Genomic DNA, 26799 nt, shown 5'->3' on the forward strand with positions numbered 1-26799 from the left:
AAAAAACATTAATATATATTGTTTTCTTTTGAAAATTGCCCTAAAAATGTCTCATAAAAACACAATACATTCTATTGTTTTTCGCGAAAAAGTGTATGAAAATTTTCTCAAAATTTTATGGTTAAGATACATAACGACCACCATTTTTTATTGTAAAAGTGCCATTTACCATTCGCCGAATGGTATAGAACAATAGGGGTGATGGTGAGTGTGCTGTGTAAATTACAATACGTTTAATGGTGAGTATTTTTCGAAAAAATGGTGTTGTAACAATAAAATTTATCGTATTTTTATGATATTTTTTATAATCAATATGAACATCGGAACATAAGTAAACGTTTCCCTCTTGGAGCATGACTTGTAGTTTAAAACAATAATCTAGGTAGCGCATTAGGACCCTATCGTGTATATGACAAAACCGAACAGATGGAGCGCACCTGGTGTGATGGTTAAAACACGCGACTCATGCCGAGGACCTGGGATCGAATCCCACTCCCGACAAACTTGCTAAATTTGAGTTCTTCCTTGGGAAGGGAAGTAAATCGGGGGTCCCGAGATAATCTAGCTCAGAGCTAAACATCACGTTAATACAGAAAAAAACCGGACACTTCGGAAAAGAAAACATCAATTCCCTCATAAATAACCATTTATTTTATTCAACGCCAGGTTCCTATAAATCAAATTCAACAACAAATACTACCAGCTAGGGTCAAATATTTACAAGTATATTATGTACTATATGCAATACAACTGAAAACTACTCGGTCTGAAAATGTGGTGCAAATCAATTTGCTTCCTTTCTTTCTCTGCAATCTAATGTTCTAATGTTTCTTTCGTTAAATACAATCGACCGAAAGCATATATACTCACTCACTGCAACAGTACGTTCCTTTTACGACTGATTACTGCTTAATCCCTATAGTCTACCCCTTAGCGTAAACCTTAAATTAAATCTTAAATGTAGTTAAATAATTTTGATTGATTACACTTTGGCTCCGATTGTGGTCCTAATAGTTACTGGTAAAATGGAATTCATCGTGATTTTCGTTTCTGATTTTTTTTGTTTGTATGTTTCTATGTTTGTGTCACTTTTTCTTCACCTATACTTCTAATGATGATGAGTACCTACACTGACTGTAATAAATCATTTTTTGTTTAGGTATAATACTAGCTTTTTCAGCATGCAAACTACGCATCAAATGCGGTTGTGAAAGCGTTTCCGTTTGTTGGATTAGGGGTGTGTTTGTAGCGGTGCGTGTTTGTGTGAGTAAAACAGAACTAGAAAATCTTAAAACCGAAGATGGTGGTCTTCACTAAGTTGTGTGACGCCTACACAGACCAACTGCGTTGGATGTGAGTAATATATTTAAATAAAGTGATCGAATCCTGAATTGAATCGTACACAGCCGCTCGAACTGAACTTGGTGCAGGAAAGTGAAGGATGAGGAATTACAGCTTGAATGATTGTAATTTTGAATAATATAGAATTTTTGTGGTAACCAGATACATTTTAGAAAAATGTTTATAAAACCCAACAATTTATTGAAAAAAATCCGCCATGTTACGATGAGTTTTAAAATAATGTGGATTGAGAAAAAATAAGATTTTTTAATATTCAGTGATCGCGATAGTTTTGTAAAAGTTCATTAGAAAGTTTCTCGGAAAGTGATTTTGAACTGCTTTGAAAAACGTAATAATTTCAAGATTTTCACACCCAAACACATACCTCATCCCGCGAATAAATATATATGGTTATGTAACTCGATATCGCGGTTCATATGGCTAGAAAAAAAAAACAATGTCACTAAAACAGAAGCTTGCATCTTTTTTTTCTCGTATATTGTTTTTCGTTTGGCTAAAAATTTCGTTACTAAAAATAAAATAACTCAATTTGTACTTGGTTGAGATTTTCTCATTGTTCCAATTTTGGTTGAATGGCAAACTACGAAGAACCTTCACTCCTTGCTATTTATTTAGTACAGGGAAAATTATGCCTACTATTTACTCTTACTTACGCTAGCTGTTTCAGGTGTCGTTTACTACAAGTGCACTGGTCATCGTTTTACATTCATACATTTGTGGGTTTGTGGGTGTGTGTACATGGTTACAGCGGTTCTATTTATGTGGTCTGGAAGGGGGTGGGGGACAATGTGTCAAGAAGACTGGCAATCCTTCAAAAAGGTTTTAAGATGTTTTGAAAAGTGTCATAAAACCTAAATGATTTTATTTTGGCTGTATGCTGGTTATATGCATAGATCTGCTTGATTCGAGTTTCTTGGGAAAGATTTGTTTCAGCAAGTTTTGAAATTTTTGCTTAAATGTTCTTCATTAAGAATAGTTTCTTGAACCCTGCTGTTTCCATGAAGATTGGAAAATGTTAGTTTCTTTAACCACTTAATTCGAAGGTCGAGTCGACACCCTATTTAAAACGCCCTTTTCGACGAACCTCGTCAATTGAGTCTCCTTGCTGTCACTTTTACACAAACTACCTCGTTTTTTGATGCAACCTTCTGCTGCCGTTGTTGCAAAAGAGAGAGAGCGAAGATAAAATGTGAGCGAGTCAGCAAAAAAGCACTCTGTCACATTTGACACATTAAACTGCGAAGCAGGGGGAGCGACACTAGTATTGCCAAGCCATAAAACCTCAAAAAAGCTGAAAAAAGCCCAAAAAAGTAGCTAAAACCTGCAAAAGTATTGCGGGTTTTGCCGGTTTTTTCCGACTTTTTTCGGCTTTTTCATGGGTTTTTCGGCTTGGCAACTAGGGTATTGGTTCCCTTCTTAAGCATGTGGCTCCCATTTTCATCCTACGAAAAACAAAGGATTGAAGCGCTGTTTGTTTTGTTTCTTATTTTTGTATTTTTTGTTAGAAGTGAGCACCCATGAAAACAAAAAAGAACGGAATCAATCGGTACCGTAATCGCTTGTTTTCGAATAGGATGAAAATGGGAGCGTGAGATTAATGATGGAACACATACCCTAGTGTACACAATTAATAAATTTAATTGAATACTGATTAAGCGCATATTAAGCCTTAAATCAGCTTTCCAATGAACCTCAAATTAAGGTTGAATAAAACCACCAAAATTAGATGTTTAGGAGCTGAATAAAGGATTGTACCTCTTGTGCTCAGCTTTTGTTCAAATTAAAGCTGATTTAAGATAATTGAAGAAACGTTTCTACAGCATCAAATTGTTACTTGGGTAGTTTCATAAACCTTTCCATTTCCAATCAATACAGATGAGGGAACTTTTGGATGACCAGTTTTGCAAATCTAAACCAGTGTCGCTCCCCAGGACAATTCTCATGCCACATCCAAGATAAAGACAAACAATACCAACAATGCCGATCTTTTTATGCTCATTTTAGATCTGTCAAGTTACCTGAAATTTCAAGGTTAGGTTTGTTCTTCATTACACCAAATGTTTGACAGTTCTCTCTCTCTCTCTTGGCGTAACGTCCTCATTGGGACAAAGCCTGCTTCTCAGCTTAGTGTTCTATGAGCACTTCCACAGTTATTAACTGAGAGCTTCCTCTGCCAATGACCATTTTGCATGCGTATATCGTGTGGCAGGCACGAGGATACTCTATGCCCCAGGAAGTCAAGGTTTGACAGTTCTTAGGTCATTTGACAGTTAGGGGCAAGACACTGAGCAGTAACTCTGGAGCAATCCAAAGTAACTCTGTCTTGAACTCTGTTGATCTAATGCTTGGTTTAGACGGTGTAAGTTACATGACTCCAGTCAGTTGAAAATTTTGTTTCGAATCCATTCAGAAACGATTCTACGAAGTGGGAAATCGGACAAGACTGCTCCATTTTTCACTGGTATCAGGCAACACTTCAGGAAAAACAGAGTGATCCAGAGCAATCGAGAGGAATTTTGAGCAACACTTCGATAACAGAGTTACTCTCGCTGTATCTGTCTTGCCCCTACATTCGAGTTAAACGAAATCATCTCACTTTTCCTGTTCAATCCCGTGATTCATGTGAGTCATCTGTCAAGCGAGATGAATTCAATACAGTTTGCTTTACGACGAGTTGAACGATGTAAACACTTGCTTCAACTGGGATGCATTCATGAGCATTCAAGTGGACACTCAAGTCACTTGCTCAGTGATTTCTTTATCATTCCATTGAACAAGTTTGAGATGTTAGCCAGTGGAATGCTCGTTTCAATGGAACAGTCTTAACCAATGAGAGTATATTACAGGTGGGGAAGAAGAAGAGATGCCTATGTTTGAGTAAGGAAAGAAAAATGTAAACACAAATAGTGACGTCACTATTTGACACGCGTTCTTATGGAAGCTCGCTTTGTTTGTAGTAGTGACGAAGTATCTTCTTCCCCACCTCTATTAGACTCTCATTGAGTCTAAATCAGGCCACGGTGTACAATATTTAGAAGGTGATACCTTCCGGAAATCTGAGAGTTTTTTAATGACGTAATGGATCACTAAAATAACTAAAATGGCCGCTATGAAATGAACAGATAGCGCCACCATAGACTAATTTCAAGAGCTCGATGTACCAACAGAGCTGCCACATACAGGGTTGTATACGAAAAAAAATGTGGCACCCCCTCGTTTATTTTTAAACTGCAAGGCAATGGAACAAGTTTGTTAACTCAAAAAATAGTATATTTTTGGAACTATTTTTTAAGCTTTCAGTCCTAGTAAAATACTTTGAGGTAGCAAAATAAACGAGGGGGTGCCAACTTTTTTCGTGTACAGAATACAGGTAATGTGGCAGCTCTGTGTACCAAAGAAAACGATCAAATTTTCGGTGACCAGTCCGGTACCCAATAAATATTCATAATCGTGTATTTTTTTCCGTGTAAATTGCCTTTTGTGTAAATTTTATTTAGCGTGTTACACTGATCTGACAGCTCTGACAGTAAGGGATTAAACATAAATTACGTAAAGTGAGTACCGAGGATTGTTCACAATCTGCGAACTTGACTGCGGAAAAAAAAATGCGACCATGACGCCACTGTAGCCTTGTAGTTTGACGTAACTCGACTGCTGTCACTGTGTTATCGTCCATATACGGTGGCGCTATTGTTTTGATGTGGTGAGTAGCGGAAAAGTCGGCTCCAATGATCCATTCAAATCGTTCATAGGCGTTTCCACAATAATCTAGTACTCCTCACCAATTTGATCAACGTAAAACGATAAGAACGACGCACGGTGTCAAAATTTCGATTATTATCGAACATTCATGTACCTCGGATTTTTCTTCGAAAATGATTAGTATTTGGGCTATATATTCATAATCGGAAAACTAGAAAATATTTCATCGGCGAAAATTTTTCCATACATTTTGTATGGGACGTATTTTGGGCTAAAATAGTAATTTTTAATTTTTAGTATGGAAAATAGCCAAAAACTCAGCTAACTCAAATTTTCCCCGATAGAATATTTTCAAATTTTGCACTTATTTATTATAGCCGAAATTCTGACATTCTGTGAAGAAAAATCCGAGGTACATGAAAGTTCGATAATAATCAAAATTTTGACACCGTGCGACGTCACATGTTTACATCCAAGAATGATGTTTACATTACATAGGTTACTAGCCTGCCTTGTGATATTTATGCCGTGAACCAGGCATAATATCGATCGATTCCCTTCAGAACATCTCTGAAAGTGGCAAGACTGTTCGATTTTTCCATGACATCCTGAGGGGGTGACACTAGCTTTCTACTTTACTTTAAGCCCTGAGCACCCACGGTGGTGTAGAGGGCCAAATCACTAGTTTTTCCAAGCCAAAATGTCCCAGAAAAGCTGAAAAAAAGACCAAAAAAAACGGTAAGAACCGCAAAACTTTTGTGGGTGTCGTCCCCCTGCTGACATCAGACAACATTAGGGGCTGTTCATAAACCACATAGACGAAAATTTGGCCATCCCAGACCCCCCCCCTCCCCCCTCGTAGACTTTTGTCCATACAAAAATTTTGAAATTTGTATGAAGCGTAGACTTTGGCCAGACCCCCCCCCCTCCCCCCAAAAAGTCTACGTGGTTTATGAACGGCCCCTTAGTGAAAAGCAGTGAGATCCAGATAAATTCCGAACAACACTCTGAAAACACATTTCAGGCCAAAAATTTCAATAGGTCCTATCTGCATTTGAGAGGCTCTCTTTGTTCAATTTTTCCTTCAATTATTGCAATGTAATGGTACACTTTTCAACTACTTTTGCAGTACAAATCAAAAGACGATTGTTTTGACCATCGTTCAATGCAAGGAGACAATCATAATACAAATAAACAGCTGAGATATTAACGAAAGAGAGGGAAACCAAAGAGAGCCTCTCTTCTGCAGCTAGGACCTTCAGACATGAAGAAATGATGTATTGAAGGATTATGTTGTAGTAACTATGAAGTAACAAACACATTCATTGTACATTTAGTCTTGCTCAAGGTCATGTTAGGGGACTGTTATGGTCTTCTTGTTTTCTTACCCAACATTAAAACTATTTTAAAAACTGTGTTAAAAGATAGGTTGTCAGCTTGAGCCTCACGCGTGAGCCGCAGTTATGTTGGCTACGAAAACATTGCATTGGTGGGATAGGTATGCCAATTCCTTGGGTCATGTCCTTTCTACCTCTGTGTTATGCCATTCTCAAAAAAAAAAAAAAATCCGTCTGTTCAATGGTTATATACACTCGTAGACCTCAGGATCTTTATCCCAGGATTACTTGGATGGTCTAAAAAACATCTATTGAACTTTATAATTTCCAGAAACCTTATTTGAACTCAGTTCACCAAGAAGCTCAACTTTACGAACCTCATGAGCTCATAACCTCACACGAGCTCTTTGTTCGAATTTAATGCATGATTGAGGTTGGTCTTAAGGGCCTTGTGGACATCGTGTACTTGTAATCATTCGAAGGATATTCTTGCCTATCTAAGGCCTTCATTCCAGGATTTTCTTGGCTGATTTAGCACATCTGTTTCCATCCAGTTCTTGGTATATGTTTCGGTTTAATAAAATACTCACTGGCTGTGCTTTCAGAAGTTTCCATTTTGTCACTATCCAGCAAACACATACGTGGAGCTCAAGATCTTCACTCTGAGGTGTTCTTAACCCTAAAAGGGATACCTGGGGTCCATTGGACCCCAGGCGCCTTTCAGAGCTCTTCTTTGATGGAACACACTCAGCGAGGTGACGAAACTGAGGCCATGAAGGTATCCCTTTTAGGGTTAAATAACCTATAAAATCGAACATCAAGACCCAAGTAGTTCATGAAGAACCGACAATCTCTATTGAACTCAATTTGTTATTCGGATCTGATGTATGAGCCTCATAAACTCATGTATATGCACTATGCAAAAGGTTTTTGGTAATTATTGTAACCATATAAACCATGAAGATGTATAATTAGATTCAATCGCCAGTCTTCTTGACATGTCCCCTACAACCCCCGATCAAAAGTTACATCTAAAAGAACACAACAACTATCCTCTAGATTTCGATAATGATCCTATCGGTGCTATTGCACTCGCTGCCGACGCCGACCTTGACCGCTTCCTCCGAGTCGTAGTTCAGCTCGAACGAATCCTGCGGATCCGCCTTGGAGGTGGCAATCAGCCGAAACGGTTCCCCCGACTTGTCCAGCGATGCGTACTTGTTCACCTTCGGAAACAGGATGGCCGCAAAGTGAAACTTGACGTGATCCTTGAAGGAACACTCCGAACTGTCGGTGTAGTCGCAGTGCTCGCAGCTGTACACTTTCGGTTCCTTGGTGATCTCCGTGACGGCGGCGGTAATGGACGGACTGTTGTTCTTGGACCTGGTGACTCTACGCTGGGGAACCTCCGGGTCCGGTTCGGGCGATTCGACTTGCATGCTGTGAAGCCTCTCGTAGTCATCCTGAACTACCCATAGCTTTTCTACGGCATCGCCTATTTGGACTAGTCTCCTTCGAGGGTGCGTATCGCTTTCGATGTTCAGCTTGCGGAGCTCCCTGGTTCCTCGCCGATAGTTGGCCGAGTGGACATTCCGGTGAGTCGTTACACCGGATTCGTCGCACGTCGAGAACGAACAAAGGTCACATTTATATTTTTCTTCTTGCGTGTGACGATTCTGGTGTATAACGATCTCACTTTCGTCCAAGTATCTAGCCGGACAGTAAGCGCAGTAGTAGACGATCTTCTCGTCTATGGTGATCGTATCGGAAAGGGTTGGGGTACCTCCGGCAGGCGTTATGCTCACTTCGTCTCTTATCTTCTTCGTCAGGTCTAGAATGTCGGCTGGTGTCAATCCGGTCGACTTGGTTTCATTGCCCATCACGATCGAGAGTTCACCAATGCCCACTGGAGCTGGGACCGATGGTTTCACTTTGGATTTCGTAATGTGATGGCTGCTGGAACTAGTCGAGGGAACGCCTCGTTCAGCGTGTGTCTTCTGATGCTGTATTAACAGGTGCTTTTTGGTGACGTTATATGAACAAATGTTACACTTATAGGGATCGCCACGTGGTTTGTGGAAAGACTTATGGTAAGCGAACTGGGTCTTGCTGTCTGTCTCGTAAGGACAAGCATCGCACTGGTATCGTTTCATTCGATGTGTTGCCATCGGTTCTTCATAGAATTCTTCTGCGGTAGCATCACTGGTGGGGGCACTGTCGGTTTGCATGGGCGTCGGAAGCGACGATGGTGGCTCCAGGGAGGAGTCATCCGTCAAGTTGATGAACGTCATGGTCATTGGTGGGGTTCTGGTACGTATTCTGGGAGCTATCGTAACGTTCGGGGGAACTACGTTGTTGATGTTTGTGTTTTCGAACGGGATGAGGGCCAGCGGGGGAGGCTGCAGGAGTGGCACGTCCTGGACGATTAGGCTCACCTCCGGAACAAGCTCTATCGGGTGCAGCGTGACCGGCTGAACGGGGATATCCTGTGAAACTGAGTCGAATGATTGAAATGGCTTTCTCACTTTCTTCAAATTGCGTGTATCAGTTACGTTTTGTGACTGTTTGGCGGAGCTGTTGTTGACCATCTCGATGAGCACGTTGCCGTTATGCTTTAAACGGCAGTGCCTCTGTAAAGATATGGGACAATTTGTGATTAACTGAATTGCGATTGGCGGTCATGCAAAGCAAAAGAAAACAATTCAAAAGTGCCACACATTTAACACATCTTAATTCTATGGATCTATCTACTGTGCATTTGTTGCAATTCTACTAAGTGCAATTTGAATATGAATTATTTTAACTAAAAATTATCCCTTTCCTATCCAATAAATATCATACTGTTTAAGACCGATTCTCGTTCCCAAAGGATCTTTTACTTTTTAAGAGTATATGTCAACATATGTTGAACAGATTACCCATTTGTGACAACCAATTCCGGCTTGATTCGTTTGAGATTATTACACGCACCGAGTGGAGGAAAATATTTCATATCGAACGATAGTTCAATTAACTGAATATCACGTTATGATCACCAGTATTGAAGTTCGATTCCCAATCAAAAGCTTCGGATCACTCCCTAAAAACGCGATAACTTTTGATGCAAAGACGCTGTGCTGTCCTTTTTTTTGGTGATTCGTTCATCTGAAAACCTTTGCTGTGTTAGTAAAGTGTGTTCTTATTGAAGGAATTACTGTAATATGTGTTGTAGACTTCAACGAAGAAGGGAAAACTCACGCGACGAACCCTAACGCAGTACTTCGTAAGTATCAGCATTCTGGAAAAGTTGCAATGACTTACTATGGTTTTAATTTCTGTGTATGTATCATTTACAAAATTTTAGTGTTATAGCATGATGGGTGTTATTCCACATTATGTAAGTTTTTTTAACTGAAGAGTTTCCAACGAATCGCCTCTCATGCTGTAAGTGATCTGTAAGAATCAGGGATGTTTTTGATCACCTGGCAATCGTTTGTCTCATTTGCCCATAACTCAGTTCAGAAGTCTTGTATTGAAATGTTGGGTTCGACAAAGTTGTAGATTACTGTTTTTCCTACAATTATTACCAAGGATGCCGTATTCTAATTCTTATATATACGGCGCTAGAGCGCTAGTACCACCTACTCATCATATTAAACGATCAAAAAATCCGATCGTTTAGTATGAGTAGGTAGTACTAACACTTTTACGACGTAAATATTGAAGTTAGAATATGGTGTCTTTGGTGATAATTGTAGGAAAAACAGTAATCTACAACTTTGTCGAATCCAACATTTTAATACAAGGCTTCTGAACTGAGTTATCGACAAATGAATGAACGATTGTCAGGTGACCGAAAACATCCTTGGCCAGATTATAAGAAAGTCCCTACACAGCAGAGGTGGAACCTATAAAAATTGTGTAAAACTGAAAAATTAAAAAAAATGACAAGTTATGAATGAAAGTTTAAAAATTCCTATCTGAATGCTTGAATAGCTTGACGAGTTTAGCCCTAGTAAGATGTTGTTGTCAGTATGACTCAGACAGGCATTAGGAATGTGTTTTACTCCTGTGTGATACCTGAAGTGATCCTTAAAACCTCAAAGTATAATCATTAGTGTTAGCTGGCTTACATAACTTTCTGGTTTTTCATTTTGTAAAAGGTGCTTAATTTTGAAAGGCTTAAGCACAATAAAGTTTACTTTCTGTTTCTAATTGATTCCATGTCGGACAACATTCACAGCCGCTTCGTCTTAAGGTTATACTAGCAAACATATTGAACCAAAACTGCAGACAAAACAAAACAGAACAAAACATTGTAAATTTCACGCGCACACAAGAAACAAAACACAAATGGTGTAGAAACAAATTTTGATCTTGCAAATACCTGAATGACATGCTTCCAATTCGACACCTGATGACAATGACCGCACCGATACGGGGCACTCGGACGCCACGAGTTGGACGCCCCCTTGCCACCCGCCGGGGTAGTGGGAGTGGTGGTGTTGGTGTTGGTAGTACTGGTAGAGGGAGGAGTAGTAGTGGTATTGGTATTGGTAGTACTAGCCGAGGCCGAACTAGCGCTTAGAGTAGTAGTAGTAGATTGGGTAGTTGTACTAGCAGTAGTGTTCACCTCGCCACCAAACACGACACTGGGTATAACAGTATTACTGAGAGTATAGGTAGTTCCCAACCGATTGTCATTAGCTACAACTGCCTGGCTAAAGTTTAATCCGACACCAATTAATGTAGCGTTAGTAGTATAATTGTTACTATTGTAACCACTAGCCGAACCGGAAGTCACACTAGGTGTGGTACTAGCACTGGGCGAGGCACCGGTCAAACCACCGATGTTACCGCTTTCGCTTCTGGGACTAACAACAACCGACAGTGGTGATAATGATGGTCTTAGCGGAGATTGTGGATTTAGCGTACTGTTTGTTGCTGTGGGGCCGGTTTCTATTGGTTCGACGTCCTGGTCCTGGTCGCACGGCAGCAGGTCCAGTTCGGCTTCGGCCGAGCTGGATTTGTCGATGGCCATGTGGGTTGACCTGATATGCAGCAACACCAGCTCGCGGAAGGGGTTCCTGTGGAGAGGTGCAATGGATGATAAAATAACTTTTGTGTAACGATTGTACCCTGATTGTTACAAAAGTCGTTTGGCATAATCAAATATTTTTTTCAATAAGGAAATAGATTTCAATCATAGATTTCAATTCAATCAATGTTTTTTATACCAACATGTTTTAGAGCACGTTTTTTATAAGTCCCGAAGGAATCCCTAAAAGAAAGGAATTCCAGGAAGAATCTCTAGATTAGGTGTACCATCCGTTTTGATTCAGCCTGACATGTCCTGAGACTTGGTTAACATTTCTTAACAAATCCGATGATTTTTAATGATTTTTATGAAAAACATGAAATGTGAAATATAATGTTGACTATCTTTATTTGCAATGCGGTGCAAACCCTAGACGAATCCTTAAATGAATCCCACAATGAATCCTGATTGAGCACCCGGAAGTGATTCCAGGAGAAATTCTGGGAAGAATCCCTGTAGAGATTCCTAAAATATCTCGGGGAGAATCATTGAAAGAACCTCCGAAGAAATCCCGAGAGGAATCCCGGACGAAGTACCGGTAGAAATCTGTCTCTAAAGGGATCAGGAGAGAAATCAATGAAGTGACTCCGGAAGAAATCCCAGAAGCAATCCCTGAAAAAAAAAACATTGGTAAAAATGCCTGAAAGCATCCTGGAGGAATGCTGGGATAAATTACTGGATCAACCCCTGAAGAAATCCGTATAGGAAACATGCGAATAATCAATGACGACATTTTTGGAAGAATCATGGAAAAAATCCTGGAAAAATCCTTATCGACATCTCTAAAAAATATGAAGAAGTTCCTAAAAGAATCCAGGTGAAATTCCTTAAAGCACTCAGAAAGGAATCTCGGCAGAAATCGCTAGATGAATCCCGGAAGAAATCCCTGGAAGAATCCCGGGAGATATTTCCGGGAGAATACTGACTGGCATCTCTGTAAGAGTAATCCTAGGAATCTCGGAAAGAATCTCTGAGAGCTCCGAGAGAATCACAGATGCAGTCCCTGAAGCAATTCCTGAAGGAATACCGGGGAAAATCCAAGTAGAAATCCGTAAAAGCATCATGGGAGTAATCAGTGAAGGAGCCTCGGAAGGAATCCCGGAATAAATCTACAAAAAACCCCGGGCGGAATCCCTGTGGGAATTTCGGAAAGAATTTCAGAAGGAATCTCAGAAAAAAAACTGCTGAGAGAGTTTCGGGAGAAAACCAGTTTTAGGCATTCCGGAGCATTTATTTGGGAATACCATTAGGAATCCATAATTCCTGGAACTCCTGGAGGAATCCTTAGAACAATGTTTAAATCAATCTTACGAAGAATTCTGAGTGGAATCCCAGGAGAAATCCTAGGATGAACCCCTAGAGGATTCCCGGAAGGAATTATGAGATGAATCCATGTAGAAATATCAGGAGGAATGGCTGACTAATTTCATAGATAAATCTCTATAGCAAGTACCATGAAAACTACAAGTAGATTAAGATTTTTGTGCTATAAATTAAATCAGTACCATCTAGTGCAATTATTTCTAACCGGAAAATTGAAATTTGTTATGATAGTTTTTTTTTATCTTTATTATCGAGACTTTCAGCCCGAGGCTGGTTCGTCTCCGACCTGTTATGATAGTCTAAATAAAACTAATATCAAAAATTGAGATTGTTCATCGAACCGTCTCTGGAGGAATTCCTGGGTGAAAGCGGAGAGGAAATCCTAAAGAAATTCCAGGAGGTATTCCTGCAGGAATACCAGAAGGAAACCCTAGAGGGATCCTGGAGGACTCCCTGGAGAAATTCTTGGCCTAGAGCAATTTCTGCAAGAAATTTCGAAGGTATCCCTGGATGAACTCCTGGAGGATTCTCTTGAGGAAATCTGAGAGGAATCCCTGGAAAAGAAACATCTTGAGGAATTCCTGGAGGAATCCTTAATGAAATTTCTGGAGAAATTTTTGGAAGAACTTCTGGAGGACTTTTTGGAAAAATCGCTGGAGGAATCCCTGAAGCAATTTCTGGAGGAACCTCAGGAGCAATGCCTGGAGGATCTTCTAGACACATTCCTGGCAGAATCCCAAGTGGAACTCCTGTAGAAATTCCTAGAGGAATTCTTGAAGAAATCCCTGAATGAATCACTGGAGGAATTTCTGAAGGAATTCTGGTAGGAATACCTGGAGAAATTTCTGAAGCATTTCCTAAAAGAATTCCCCGAGAACTGTTTCTGGAGCAATTTCTGGAGGAATCGTCGAAGAAATTTCTGGAGGAATGTCTGGAAGAATCCTAAGAAGAAACCCTGGAGAAATTTCAGAAGAATATTCTAGGAGGAATCCAAGGGGAATTCCTGGAGGAAACCCTGGAAGAAATCCTGGAGGAATCTCTGGAAGAATTCCTAGAGAAATTCCTGAATAAATTCCAGAAAGAATTTCTGAAGGAATCCATGGAGGATTTCCTGGGGAAATTCCTGGGGGAGTTGCTGTAGGAATTTCCGAAGTCATTCCTGAAGGAATTCCTGGATCAATTCGTGGAGAAATTCTTGGTGGAATTCCTGAAGAAATACCTGGAATAATTCCTGGATAAGTTCCGGGAGGAATTCCTGGGGGAATTACTGAAGGAATCCCTGGACGATTCCTCAAGAAATCCTTGAAGGAATTCCTTGAAGAATCTCAGAAGGAATTTACGCAGGAATTGCTGAAAAAATTGGAATAATTCGTGGATAAACTCCGGGAGAAATTTCTGGAGAAATTGCCGTAGGTATTGTAGAGGAATTCCTGGAAGCTTAGAGCAATCCCAAGAGCTATGCCTTGAGGAACACCTGAAAAAATCTTGGAGACATGCCTGTAGGAACTCCTTGAGGAATCTCTAGATGAATTCCTAGAGGAATCCCTGTTTAGGCCTCTCCACTTTTTCAAAAATGTACTCTGATTCTCAAGTCCACCCCCATATTTTGATTGGCATCCTAAAAGAAGTCTTCTTCTTCTTCTTCTTCTTTCTGGCTCTACTTTCGCACTGGGACTTGGCCTGCCTCGTTTCAACTTAGTGTTCTTTGCGCACTTCCACAGTTATTAATTGAAGGGCTTTCTTTGCCTGCCATTGCATGAATTTGTATATAGTGAGGCAAGCACAATGATACTCTATGCCCAGAGAGTTGAGAAAATTTTCCTGAACGGAACGGGAATCGAACCCGCCGTCTCCGGATTGGCGATCCATAGCCTTAACCCATATAGCCGAGGCGGTAAACGCACGGGTATTCAGCATGACCATGCTGAGGGTGACGGGTTCGATTCCCGGTCGGTCCAGGATCTTTTCGTAAAGGAAATTTCCTTGACTTCCTTGGGCATAGAGTATCTTCGTGCCTGCCACACGATATACGCATGCAAAATGGTCATTGGCAGAGGAAGCTCTCAGTTAATAACTGTGGAAGTGCTCATAGAACACTAAGCTGAGAAGCAGGCTTTGTCCCAATGAGGACGTTACGCCAAGAAGAGAGAGAGAGAGAGAGCCTTAACCACTAGGCTAACTGGAGACCCCTAAAAAAAGTAACTGGTCAAAATTTCAGTAAAATCCATTTAAATTAAAAGGTGCATCAAATCAATTTAGTGTTTTTCGACTATTTTCAAACTTCAGAAAATCATAACTACACTAAAACTTGACAAAAATTAATTCTTTCAGCATAAATTGAACACACAAGATTCCTCCAGGAATTCCTACTAAAAGTGCTCCAGTTATTCTTCGAGGAAATCCTCCAGGGATTCATCATGCAATGTATAGTATGGTGAAACTTTCAGGAAGAATTCCTGGAGGAATCTCTAGAGGAATTCCTTGAGGTATCTCAAGAGGAATACCTGTAGTAATGTCTGGAGGAATTCCTAGAGGAATCTCTAGAGATATTGCTAGAAGAATTCCCGGACTAATCCTAAGAACTTTTAGAGGAATCCATGCAGGAATTCCCAGAGGAATCCTGGTGGATTTTATGGAGGGATCCCTTGTGGAAGAATTGCTGAAGAAATCCAAGGATCAATTTCTGGGGGAATTCTAGGAGAAGTTTCTGAAGGAATCTGTGAATACCGGGCAACTCTCTGGAACAATCCGTTCCCAGCCATCTTAGCAAACTGCAGTAGAATCACTTGGCATAATACGGAACCTCACGGTGATGGCGTCTTGCTCCGCCAACAGTCCACTCGTCAATGAGGCAGCATCACACTGACGACGACCCCGTCATGGTGCTAGCTGTCACTGATGCTTGCTAGGGGAAATACACGCATGGGAAATGCTACTCAGCTTTGTTCATACCCCACATTCTCCCTCTTCTCCGAAAAAAAAAAGTTTTCGACTAGCAGGCTTGTTATTTTTTCGCTCAAACCCTCAATTTCGTTCTCTTCATCCTTATGGCACCAATGCAACAAGATACACTTCAAGATACAAGAATTAAGACGAATGGCCACATTTACTTTTTTGTTTAGTAAACGCACTTTTGTTAATATCAAACCTATATCATATGTTTGATAACTTGCAATGCTAACCAATCATCTATGGGGTTTTGCCGAGCTCCAATAAAAATAACTACAACACACGCAGTTGGGTGCCCAGCAAACCAGAGATCACATAAGAATGTTAACTTCAAATCGTTTTTATGTACAGATCAAGTTGAAATTATAAAAGATGCAATAACTAATCAACTGCAATCGTTAACGAAGTCAGAAATTTCATCCGATTATGTTCTACGTGTTGTAAAACTTCAACTTCAAATGGACAATTATGTAATTTCAAATTAGCATTTTTATACAATCTCCTCTGCAGTTGTTGCGATTATAGTGCAATCTATAGAGTTTGATTGTTTATAAGTTCATATTTGTAAATCTGAAATTATAAAGGGGGAATTTGATTGCGGTGGCAGTGGAAAGTGAATGTTATGATGTTTGCATAAATTTGAACCTGAAAACGAAGAGAACTCAGGTGTTATTCCATTTTCCTACCATGGTTTCCATTTTACTTCGACGCTGAACCAGGACCGTGCTGGCCGTATCGTGGAATTCCATTAGTGTTGATATTAGGTAAGGTTTTCTTCTCCCGGACGGTCGTAAACATCAACTTTTCCATCACCTTCCGCCGGCAGCGCAATTGACATCGTCCAGTCAACTTCGGTTCGGTCATGTGTTTATGTTTTAAGATCGCCCGCACTAAGTGTCTACTGGCCAGTCCTTAAAATACTTATATTTGCCAAAATTCTGAACCCTACAACATCAAATGAACGGCTCAGTGGTAGAGTATCTGGATATGAAGCTATTGGTCAAAATATCAAGACTCGCAAATCGCTTTACTTTCGTTTTTTATTTTTTTTATTGTTTGTAAAAAGGAAATCATATTGATATCCAAACACAGTTGTAATCGAAGTTATATATTGCGACAGATCAATTCATCTGCAGTTGTATATGACAGAATGATTTCAGAGAAATGTACACATATGGCCTCCAGATTTGTGCGAATAGAGCAAATCTGTGCATTTTAAACAATCTTCCTTAATCGAGTAAGGGCTCACTTAGCAGAGTTGTAGTTGAGTAATATGAATCAATTTGTTGGCTGGGTGATGCGTCTTCTCTCCTTCAAGCGCACGTCTCGTTATGTAGCCGGCCCTGTTTTTTTCTCACTCAAATCAATCGTTATTCACGATTGCGAAAATTCGACGCATTCAACGAAAACGAACATATTTTGTAAGAATTATTTGTCAAAAAAGAAAAAAAAAACAAGAGATTAACGAATTTGAGATTTATCAGACTAAAGATTCCGTATATCATACAACTCCATTTTCAATGCTTCAATGTGATGGTACAGATGGACCATATATAACACACAAATGTCCTTCATTATACGAAAATAGATTCTACAAAACGAGTTCAAAAGAGGTTCTACAACATATTTTCAGTAGATATGTTTTCATTGCGTACTTCGAATTTTAAACTGTTTAACGATATGCAATTTTTATGGGCGGTTTTCATTACACGTCCCTGCATTTTCCTCACGCACAGCTTTCGGCAGTTATCATGCAACGCCATTTCCTTAGTCGGGTTTCTTTACACATCGCTGCATTTTCCTGATGCAAACAATTTTCGCCAGTTTTTCAATAACATTTCCTTGGACGGATTTCATTTCACGTCCCTGTATTTTCCTTATGCAGAAAAAATTTTCGGCGGTTATCCAACAACGCCTTTACCTTGGACGGTTTTCATTACACGTCCCTGCATTTTCTTTATGCAGAATAATTTTTGGCGGTTATCCAAAAATGCCGTTTCCTTGGACGGTTTTCATTACGCGTCCCTGCATTTTCCTTATGCAGAAAAATTTTCGGCGGTTCGAAACGCCATTAATATGCCCAACCAAAAACCCGAGCAAAAACCAACCCAACCAACCAACGCCGCGAGAATTTTACGGCAACATTCACAATAGTCAAACACCTCTACCATCATGCACATCAACCTGTTTGCATTTACCGTTCAACCGAGCGACAACACGAGCATGTACGATCCGAGGAATCAACGAAAGCGCGACCATCCATGCCGAGCAAGAACATGAAGAAACATGCATGCAATCATCGACCGACCACCTATCCACAGCGTGCTACCAGTCGACAACAAAAATCAACCACGTCACCGCGCCTTTGTTCATGTGTTTGTGCTAGAACCAAGGCTAAAACAGACCACGGTTGGAAAAACAAAAACTTTCCGCGCTCTAGCTTTCGTCAGGAACCGCAGAATTGCAACACCCACTTCACTGTGTTTGCAGCACCCGCAGCACCACCACACACTTCACACACCAAAACGATTTGTTTTCTCTCACTGTTTTTATGCCAAGTGATTCTACCTATTTTATGATTAACTTGTTATTGATTATGATGTACTCCTGGCAGGATCGCCAATGTGAATACCGGGCAACTCACTGGAACAATCCGTTCCCAGCCATCTCACGGTGATGGCGTCTTGCTCCGCCAACAGTCCACTCGTCAATGAGGCAGCATCATGCATCACACTGACGACGACCCCGTCATGGTGCTAGCTGTCACTGATGCTTGCTAGGGGAAATACACGCATGGGAAATGCTACTCAGCTTTGTTCATACCCCACAGAATCCCAGAAGGAAGTACTGAAGAAATTGCTGAACTTTCCAGAAGAAATCCTGAAGGAATCCTAAAAAGAGTAAGCAGAGTAACTTTTGGAGCAATTCCTGAAGCAGATCCTGAAGAAACCCCAGGAGGAAGCTTCAAAGCAATCCCAAGTGGAGTTCTGAAGGGAATCTCTAAACAGTTCCTGGAAGAATGCCTAGATTAATTACTGAAGGAATCCCAAGAAGAGCTCTCAGAGGCGGATTCAAAATAATCATGGAATTTGTTTCCGAAAGAATAACAGAAGGAATTCCCAGGTGAATCCCTGGAGGAATCTTGGAGAAATTTGTAAAAAAAAAACCATGATGACTCCCGGAAGCAATCCCATGAGGAATTCCTTCGGGAATCTCACAAGAGCTTTCTTAGCGAATACCTGGAAGAATTTCTGTAGGAATTCCAAGATAAAAATTTGAAAAAAATCCATGTCCGCAATAATTTCTGGACGAATTATTGAAAGAATACTTGGATGGACTCCTAATGGATTTTTAAAAGAAGTTCCTGGATTAATTTTTGAATAATCTCTAGTAAAAATTTCTGAAAGAATTTCATAAAGATATTCCTGTAGAAATACTTCGATTAATTCCACATGGAATTATTGGAGCAATCTTCAGTGAAATTCTGGAAGGAATATACTTTGTAGAAATCCTTGAAAAAATCTCTGATGGAATACCTGCAGAAATACCTTGAAGGATCTCTGGAGAAATTTTGAAGGAATCCTCGAAGCAGCACTTGAACCATTACTGGAGAAACCTTTAAAGATATCCCATGTCAAATTCCCGATAAAATGTATGGTGGAATCCCTAGATAAATTCTTAAAGGAATCTCTGGAGGAATTGAAGATGGAATCACTGCAGCAAGCAATTAAAAAAATCATGGAGGAATTGCTCATACTCATATGGTTTACGAAACTTGATACAAATCTTGAACACTCATTTTGATTCCTCAAAACTGCATTGCCTATTTGCATATTCACATATCGGGCACCCATGTTGCTTAAAAGTCATTCCAAGTCAGCCTCCCTCCTCGGCGCCCTCCAGAATAAATCCTAACTAAGCCAATGATTTTACGACTTTGTGTCGAACATTTATATAACGTGGAGACAATGCATTCTGAAGAAAAATAAAAATTTAATATTTTTGAATCGAAAGAAAAATCGAATGTAACGAATCTATTCGGTCGATTTTTTGGGGCTTCAACATCGATTCAAAAAATCGATTAATCGAACCAAAAACATCGATGTTGCGAACATCGATTTAAAATTGCCACATTGCAGAGCATATTTTAACAGAGTTTTTCCAACAGAGGTTTTACAATTGTTTGAATGGAGTTTTAATTTACCATTACACCAAACGACCTTCAACTTCCCTTTTACGCTTGAGCCTATGTAAAGTAATACTCACTTGAAATTGCACTTTTTACACTTGTACGCCTTCTGGGGCGACGATTTAGCATCTTCGGTTGGCAAGGGTTTCGGCGGCAGTCCCACCAGGCTTTGCAGCATCTCTGGCTCGAATCGGGCCATCTGGTTCATGGAAGCTAGATTGAAGGCCTGCGCTAGCTCCTCACTGGAGTACATCTTGGCCAGGCTGTTCAGGCTGGCTGGCGAGTCTCCGGCTTTGCACATCGCCAGGTAGTCGGCTTGACTGGTTTCCATCATGGATTTCGAGCTGGATGAACTGTCTTTGTAGTTGTTGTCGGTGACCTTCATCAGCGTAATGTACCGATTGTACTTGGTGTAGTTTCGTCGACCGGTTTCGTCGTTCATGAGAACTCCGGCGTTCTTGTGACTGGGGTCTCGTATGGTCTTCAAACGGATGTGTTTGGTAATATCCCAGCGCCAGTTCGATCGGTACGAGCAAAGCGAACACTCGAAAGGCTTTTTGTTCAGGTGACCTACGATATGCACGTGAAACCGGGAAGCCGTCGAGGCCCAGAATGAACAATGGGGGCACTTGAATACCTTCTTCATCACCGATGTTTGCGTGGGACCGTCGTCAATGTTGTACTTACTCGTGACTTCTCCATATCCGGGCGCTGTTTCCACTCCAAGATAGGTCTCATTTTTACTGATTGCTGATTCAACTGTTTCAGCATCATCTTCGTCGTTGGAATACTGCCCGGATTGCATTTCGCTATCGTTTTCACGGGACTCTTGTTCTTCCAATATAGCTTTGTTATTCTCCAGTAGCCTCTTCCATATATCTATCGTTAGGCTCTCCGCCGTGTACGCCTGCAGCTCGGTTTGTCCACTATCTTCGGGTTTCTTTTGCAGCAGTAGCGCAAACAGTTCCTCGCTGTGAAACGTACGCAAATGCAGCGCCAAGTCATCCGTCGTTCTCACCATAATCTGGCAGAAAATACACTGATGCTGCAAACTCTTATCGCCGTTCAGATCTGCCGTCAAATTGATTGGACTTTCATCATCATCGATGACGAACGATTTCCCCGACGTTCCCGCATCTACGGAATTATTGTTATCACTATCAGCAGCACGGCTTTTTATGGTAACCTCGGGGTTTAGATGGTACGTCTTCCCAACCTCGCCACGCAGATGCAGTTGTCCAATACTGTGCAGCGGAATCAGATCTGGGATTGGACGGACCTTCTTCTTCTGTTTCGTAACCATTTCCGTTCCGCTACCACCGCCGCCACCACTTCCGCTAGCCATGGAAGTGGGGGTGATCGTTAGCTGCTTGTTCTTATCCACCAAATTGTGCTGCAGCATGGCCAGTAGATCCTGCTGAAACAAAAGCACAAAACTCAATGAGCACGGTATGGAATATGTGTGGTGCTGCGATAAAGACTCACGTTGTTTACCTGACTGCTTGAATCACCACTAGTACTAGCGCACGGCCCGAGCGACGAGGTTCCGCCGTTATCAGCAAAGATATTTATGTTTGATGAGCCCTTCAGCTGCGATAACTGTTGAGACGGGTCCGCCAGTGTTAGACCGTGCTTATAGTTCGCTGCAAGAAGAAGGAGCAGTTTTTTTTTCGTGTGTTAGAAGATATGGTGCAACTCTTGAGCTTACTCAACGTGCGGCTGTTGACTGATTAAATATTATATTGGGGCGTTTGTCAATGTCTCGGAGAATGTTCACGTTTTTCGAAACACCACGCCGGCCGCCAAATGACTGGTCAGTTTTGCGGTGCTGATAAAAGTCAGGTTGTGGTAATGAGATTACACGAGCTCAGTTCTTCAGTTTAGATCAGATAGCCGTAAGAAGCAACATATGCCTTTTTTTGGCAAAAACCGTTTTCTTCGCCATCATTTTCTAATGTGCGATACGAGAAACACTTTTTAGTTTCAAATTAAATTCATCAATGAAGCATTTTTCGATGTGCCAAGCAAATTCTCCGGCAATGATGAATCAATTGGGGTTTTGATTAGATAGTCACTGCCCCGTGACTTTCAAATTATAGTATGAATATTAGACTGACACAAAATTTGCCACTCATGGTGCTCAATTTATGTATTATGCTTATTTTGGAGGTAGATATCCTCAGAATAATTTGAATTATCAATAGTGTCTTCAAATAAGATCATACTGGACTCGAATCATCGTGGTTGTTCTAATTCTGAGCCACGCGATTTGCGAATGCAAAATGTCTTAATGGATTGATAATAGCTTTGCATCAATAGACCTGAAATATATACACGTTTTGATATCATAGATTATAGGTCCAGGAATACTTACATTTTTAGTAAATTTATGGAATTGGTAGTGTTTCTATAGAACTTTGTATCAACACCCATCTATGAATTTGGAGAGTACTGAATAACAAAATTTGAGCAGGACTTTCGTGAAATTATTTAAGAACATAACTCCTCTCCTCCCATTTCTTGGTGTTACGTCCCAACCGACACAAACCTTGCTTCTCAGTGCAGTGTTCTATTGGCACTTTCAAAGTTTTTAACTACTTAAGTGATTTTTCTACCAATCGTATGTCGTATGACGTTGACGATCGCGCTGTAGTATTTTCTTCAACACGTTGAATCTCTCTGTTTGTGGCCAACCGCGCGATTGACGGAAGGCTAAGGAAACTTGCAATACAAAAAGTTACTGAATTGTCAGTCAAATCGAATCCGTCATCCTAAGCATGGTCTTGCTGAATACCTGCGCGTTAACCGCTTTGACTAGGTAGCATTGGCATAGTTAGGTTTTTTGTTCTGAAGGGGGACTATCAGAACTATCATAAAAATAAAATAAAATCATTTTTGTTTCATGACAGCTTTCAAACCCTTATTATTATCTATTATTCTTCAAATTATTGCATAGGATTGCGTTATCCAGCTTTTTACGCTGTGATGAGGGGTGATTCATTTTTGACAGATCTTGCCGACAGCCCTTGCAGCATCACAGCAACCGAAAATTTCAGTTCACTGCTCCCGCATTGTCAAAAATTTTCACCTAATGTTATCGATGTTACCATTGTTACCATCAGTAAATAATCAGTTGGCACCGCGGAACCTATGTTATGGACACAATCAACCCATCACCAAATTGGTAGAATTGGGAACGTTACCTGCATCAATTCCGTAGGGGTCGGTCACGGATCAAGCGTGGTTTGGAGGACACAGTTCTGTGAACTCCGCAAACTCCTGAAATCGTTGACAGATTTCAGGCTATACATTCGTATTAGATCTCTGACAATCTCAGATTTTCGTTACGATCTTGATTGGATTACTGGCAAGGTCTTTCTTAGATTCCTGATGCAATCGTTGATGGATACCGTCCAGCACAACCGAACCGACCTAGAACCACCCAACTAGGATGAATTTCCCTTAAGTCTGTTGGTGGTTTTGAATTACTTTATCCATGGTTTTTGGTTGGTGTTTAGAGTTTGACTCACAAATATGACTAATTTATTCCTTCCTTCCACATTCGCTACTCATGTGGGTGGATTCAGGCGCATATTTTCTTTAAAGTAAAGATCTTGCCTTCCATGTTCTCTTCCTTTGAAGAAATTGTGCGCCGGAATTCACTCAGTAGTCAAGCTCTTGGTTGGCCAACAGCTTCGAATTCCCTGCTCTGTATAATTCAGAGATTTGATTTGTCATATTGGGGTGCTGCTACCGTGCGCCTCAAGCTACTGAAACGAGCTTTTCACTGTAATTTTGAAAGGGAATTAAACTCTGTTCGATATTAATTAGGATATTAAATTCTCAACATTCCAACATCCTATAGGCTAGATTTGTTGTGAAGGTAACAATGGTAACAATAGGGGAAAATTTTTGACAATTCGAAAGCAGTGAACTGAAATTTTCGGATACTATGATGCTGCAAGGGCTGTCGGCAGCACCTGTCAAAAATGAATAACCCCTCATCACAGCGTAAAAAGCTGGATAAAATAATCAACAATTCCTTCCGAAAGCCCAGTTTTACTGAGGTTTCGGAAGAAGTTCAGATGAAATTCTAATTTATCATGAGACATTTCAGATGTGGAAGACATAGAAAACTTTAAAATTGAATTCTAGGAGATTTTTTAAGTCCTTTTTGATGCTCTAATTCCTAGAGACATTTATGGATAAAATACTCGAAGAAGTTAGGGGAACAAAGCCCAAAATGCCAAGATGGGGTAAAATGGCCTAACTCATAAAATCATTTCTGAATGGAACTTGATCATTACTATTGGTGAATGGTGTCAGGATATGTTTGCATCGAACATTCTTCTAGAAGCTAGGCCAGCTAGACCCACGAAAAATCTTTTGATTTCCCAATGAAAATTGGCAACTTCCGGTTTTTCGTGCTTGCAATTAAGGTTTTCTGGTGATTTTATTACCAGCCAAGTGTTTCCAACGAGATTGAGACACGCATGGAGACGCATGGTTGTTGATGTCTACGCTTTCCATGTTAGGGGTCATTCAAATATTACGATCATCGTTTTGCGGGGAGGGGGTAACACTCCATTTATTGAGTATACGAAAAAAGCGGGACAGAGGGAGAAAAAGGAGTAGGAAATGACGGAAAACTTATGGACGTAATTTTTGAATGTTTTCATGAAGTGGCATCTTACCATGGCAGATGGTCTTTTTGCACCACTTCCGTTTTACGAATCAGTTTTTGAAATCGCTAAAAATCGATGAAAATGCAATTATTTAGTGAATATTTTTGCTGAAGTATCGAGCAAATATTGTCTAGTTGCTGTTACCACTTTGAAAGTCTAACAAATGAGGCTAATTATCATTGAAAACGATGAAAGTTTGAAAAATGGCATTTTATCCCACTTGACCCTATATCAAAATTTCTAATGTCAACTCCATAAATTCTTCCCGTAACAGCTGCAAGAAATTCTCTATCGATTCCTCCAAGGATTCCTCTAGAACTCCTTAATGACGAATTCCACCCCGTAACGTGGGTAGATCACCTTAGAATGGTGCGCTGCGGTGTAAGATCTACCAAATCAAATTTTGATCTTGATATTTACCGTATGTTTAAATATTCCTAGATCAAAGTTTGATGCTCTTTTCCTTGTGTTTTGTAGTATTTGTGTTTCAATGTACTGCTAAATAACATTTTATTTCAGCAGGATTCAGGTAAATGTATCGTACGATATAAATAATATTTTTAAAATATGTAACTGTGGCGAGCGTATCACTAATATGCAGTGCTGAAAAATTCATTTCGTCATATCTAATTTTAATCACCTACGGCTCATTTTAGAAGCTGAACCTGAGAATATGGTATATGAAGGAATTGTGCGGCTAGACCAGTTCTGCATGAAAGTCACGAAAAAACCGCTATTTTTCGAATATTTAAGGTAAATGTCACGGACTACCTTCGAAAAATGCCAATGATATTCACGGTGAATATCATTTGGCATTTTTCAAAGGTAGTTCGTGACATTTACCTCAAATATTCGAAAAATAGCAGTTTTTCCGTGACTTTCTTGCAGAACTGGTTTAGCCGCACAAGTTTTCCATATACCATATTCTCTAGTTCAGCTTCTAAAATGAGCTATAGGTGGTTGAATTTAGAAGTGACGAAATGAAATTTTCAGCACTGCTAATATGTAGCTTATTTGACGTACGATGTTAATATTATTTTATATTTCAGATTACCAACCAAAGAATCTAGTAATTCAACCAAATGCCAACAAGATGACGAGGATGAATTGGGCAAGACAACTGATTCGAAGCAGTCTAACAATGGTGTGCCTGAACGTTAACCAAGCGTATCCTTTGGAGTTTACCCTTCCACTAACAACACCCAAATTCCCGTGACACCTACACACCGAAAATCGATTGAGAGTTTCAGCAAAATTTTGCTGAATTTTGCCGAGCTGAAGGCTTCAGCAAAAGTTTTGCTGGAATTCAGCAAAATTTTGCTGGTTTGTTCAGTAAACTCTGCTGATCACCAGTAACGTTTTGCTGAAATTCAGCAAATTTTGCTGAAAGTTCAGCAAAAAATTTTGCTGGACCCTTCAGCTCGGCAAAATTCAGCAAAATATTGCTGAAAGCGTTTAGTGTGTAGGCCTGAGAGATCGTAGAGTTGTCTACATTTTTCATAGGTGTCCAAAACTAACCATCCTTTCCCATTCCTCAGCAGTCGCAAGGACGTGGCCAGGACAGTGCTCGACCATTGGAGGATTGCGTCAGTCTTGTCTAAGAGTCAGAGATTAGTCCCAAATCTTTGTTCTTTGGTTCGGACGGGAAGGAGGCAACCCTCATAACAGCGGTCTAGGACTGTACCACCTACGAATTTGTGCGACTCGCTTAATGCTAATGCTAATGCTAATGCTAACTCCTTAATGACGAATTCCCCCACAAAATCCTCCAAAAATTCTTTCAGGAATCCCATCCCTATATATAGTAACTATAGTAACAATTTTTAGTGAAATGGACTAGAAGAGGTTTTTAGAACCATCATAAAACCAAAATAAAAGGTGTTAGATTTTACAACGGTTTAAAAACCTCTACAAGGCTAATTGGCCATCAAAATGTTACTTGGGTATCAGTCACTCCTCAAGGAATTAAAATTCTTTAAAAATTCCTTCACAAATTACTATCTGCATTCTTCCTGAAAGTACTCCAGGAATTCCTTCAAGATTTCCTCCAGAAATTGCTTCCTAGATTTTTGGAAAAAATCCTGAAAGAATTCTTCAAGGAATTCCTGAAGAAATTCCTAGAGAGATTCTTGGTGGAATTACTGGAAGTATTCCTGAAGAAATTCTTGGAAGGGA

General features: G+C 40.3%; 1 protein-coding gene across 4 annotated transcripts in view; it reads right to left on the minus strand.

Moving 5' to 3' along the window:
- Positions 1–7397: 7397 nt before the first annotated feature.
- Positions 7398–26799, minus strand: part of LOC109429899 (uncharacterized) — a 111500-nt gene continuing 92098 nt past the window's right edge. For 3 of the 4 annotated variants that reach the window (XM_019705897.3, XM_019705896.3, XM_019705898.3), the window contains exons 3-6: positions 21425–21582; positions 20017–21353; positions 10768–11467; positions 7399–9031 (exon numbers count right to left, since the gene is read on the minus strand). In XM_019705897.3, coding sequence (XP_019561442.3) covers positions 7457–9031; positions 10768–11467; positions 20017–21353; positions 21425–21582 — 3770 coding nt within the window. In that variant the 3' untranslated portion in view covers positions 7399–7456. Of the gene's footprint in view, positions 9032–10767; positions 11468–20016; positions 21354–21424; positions 21583–26799 lie in introns of all 4 variants that reach the window. The other variant, XM_019705899.3, reaches the window with a different exon arrangement.

Source organism: Aedes albopictus, chromosome 2, assembly GCF_035046485.1.
Source record: "Aedes albopictus strain Foshan chromosome 2, AalbF5, whole genome shotgun sequence".
Classification (NCBI taxonomy): domain Eukaryota; kingdom Metazoa; phylum Arthropoda; class Insecta; order Diptera; family Culicidae; genus Aedes; species Aedes albopictus.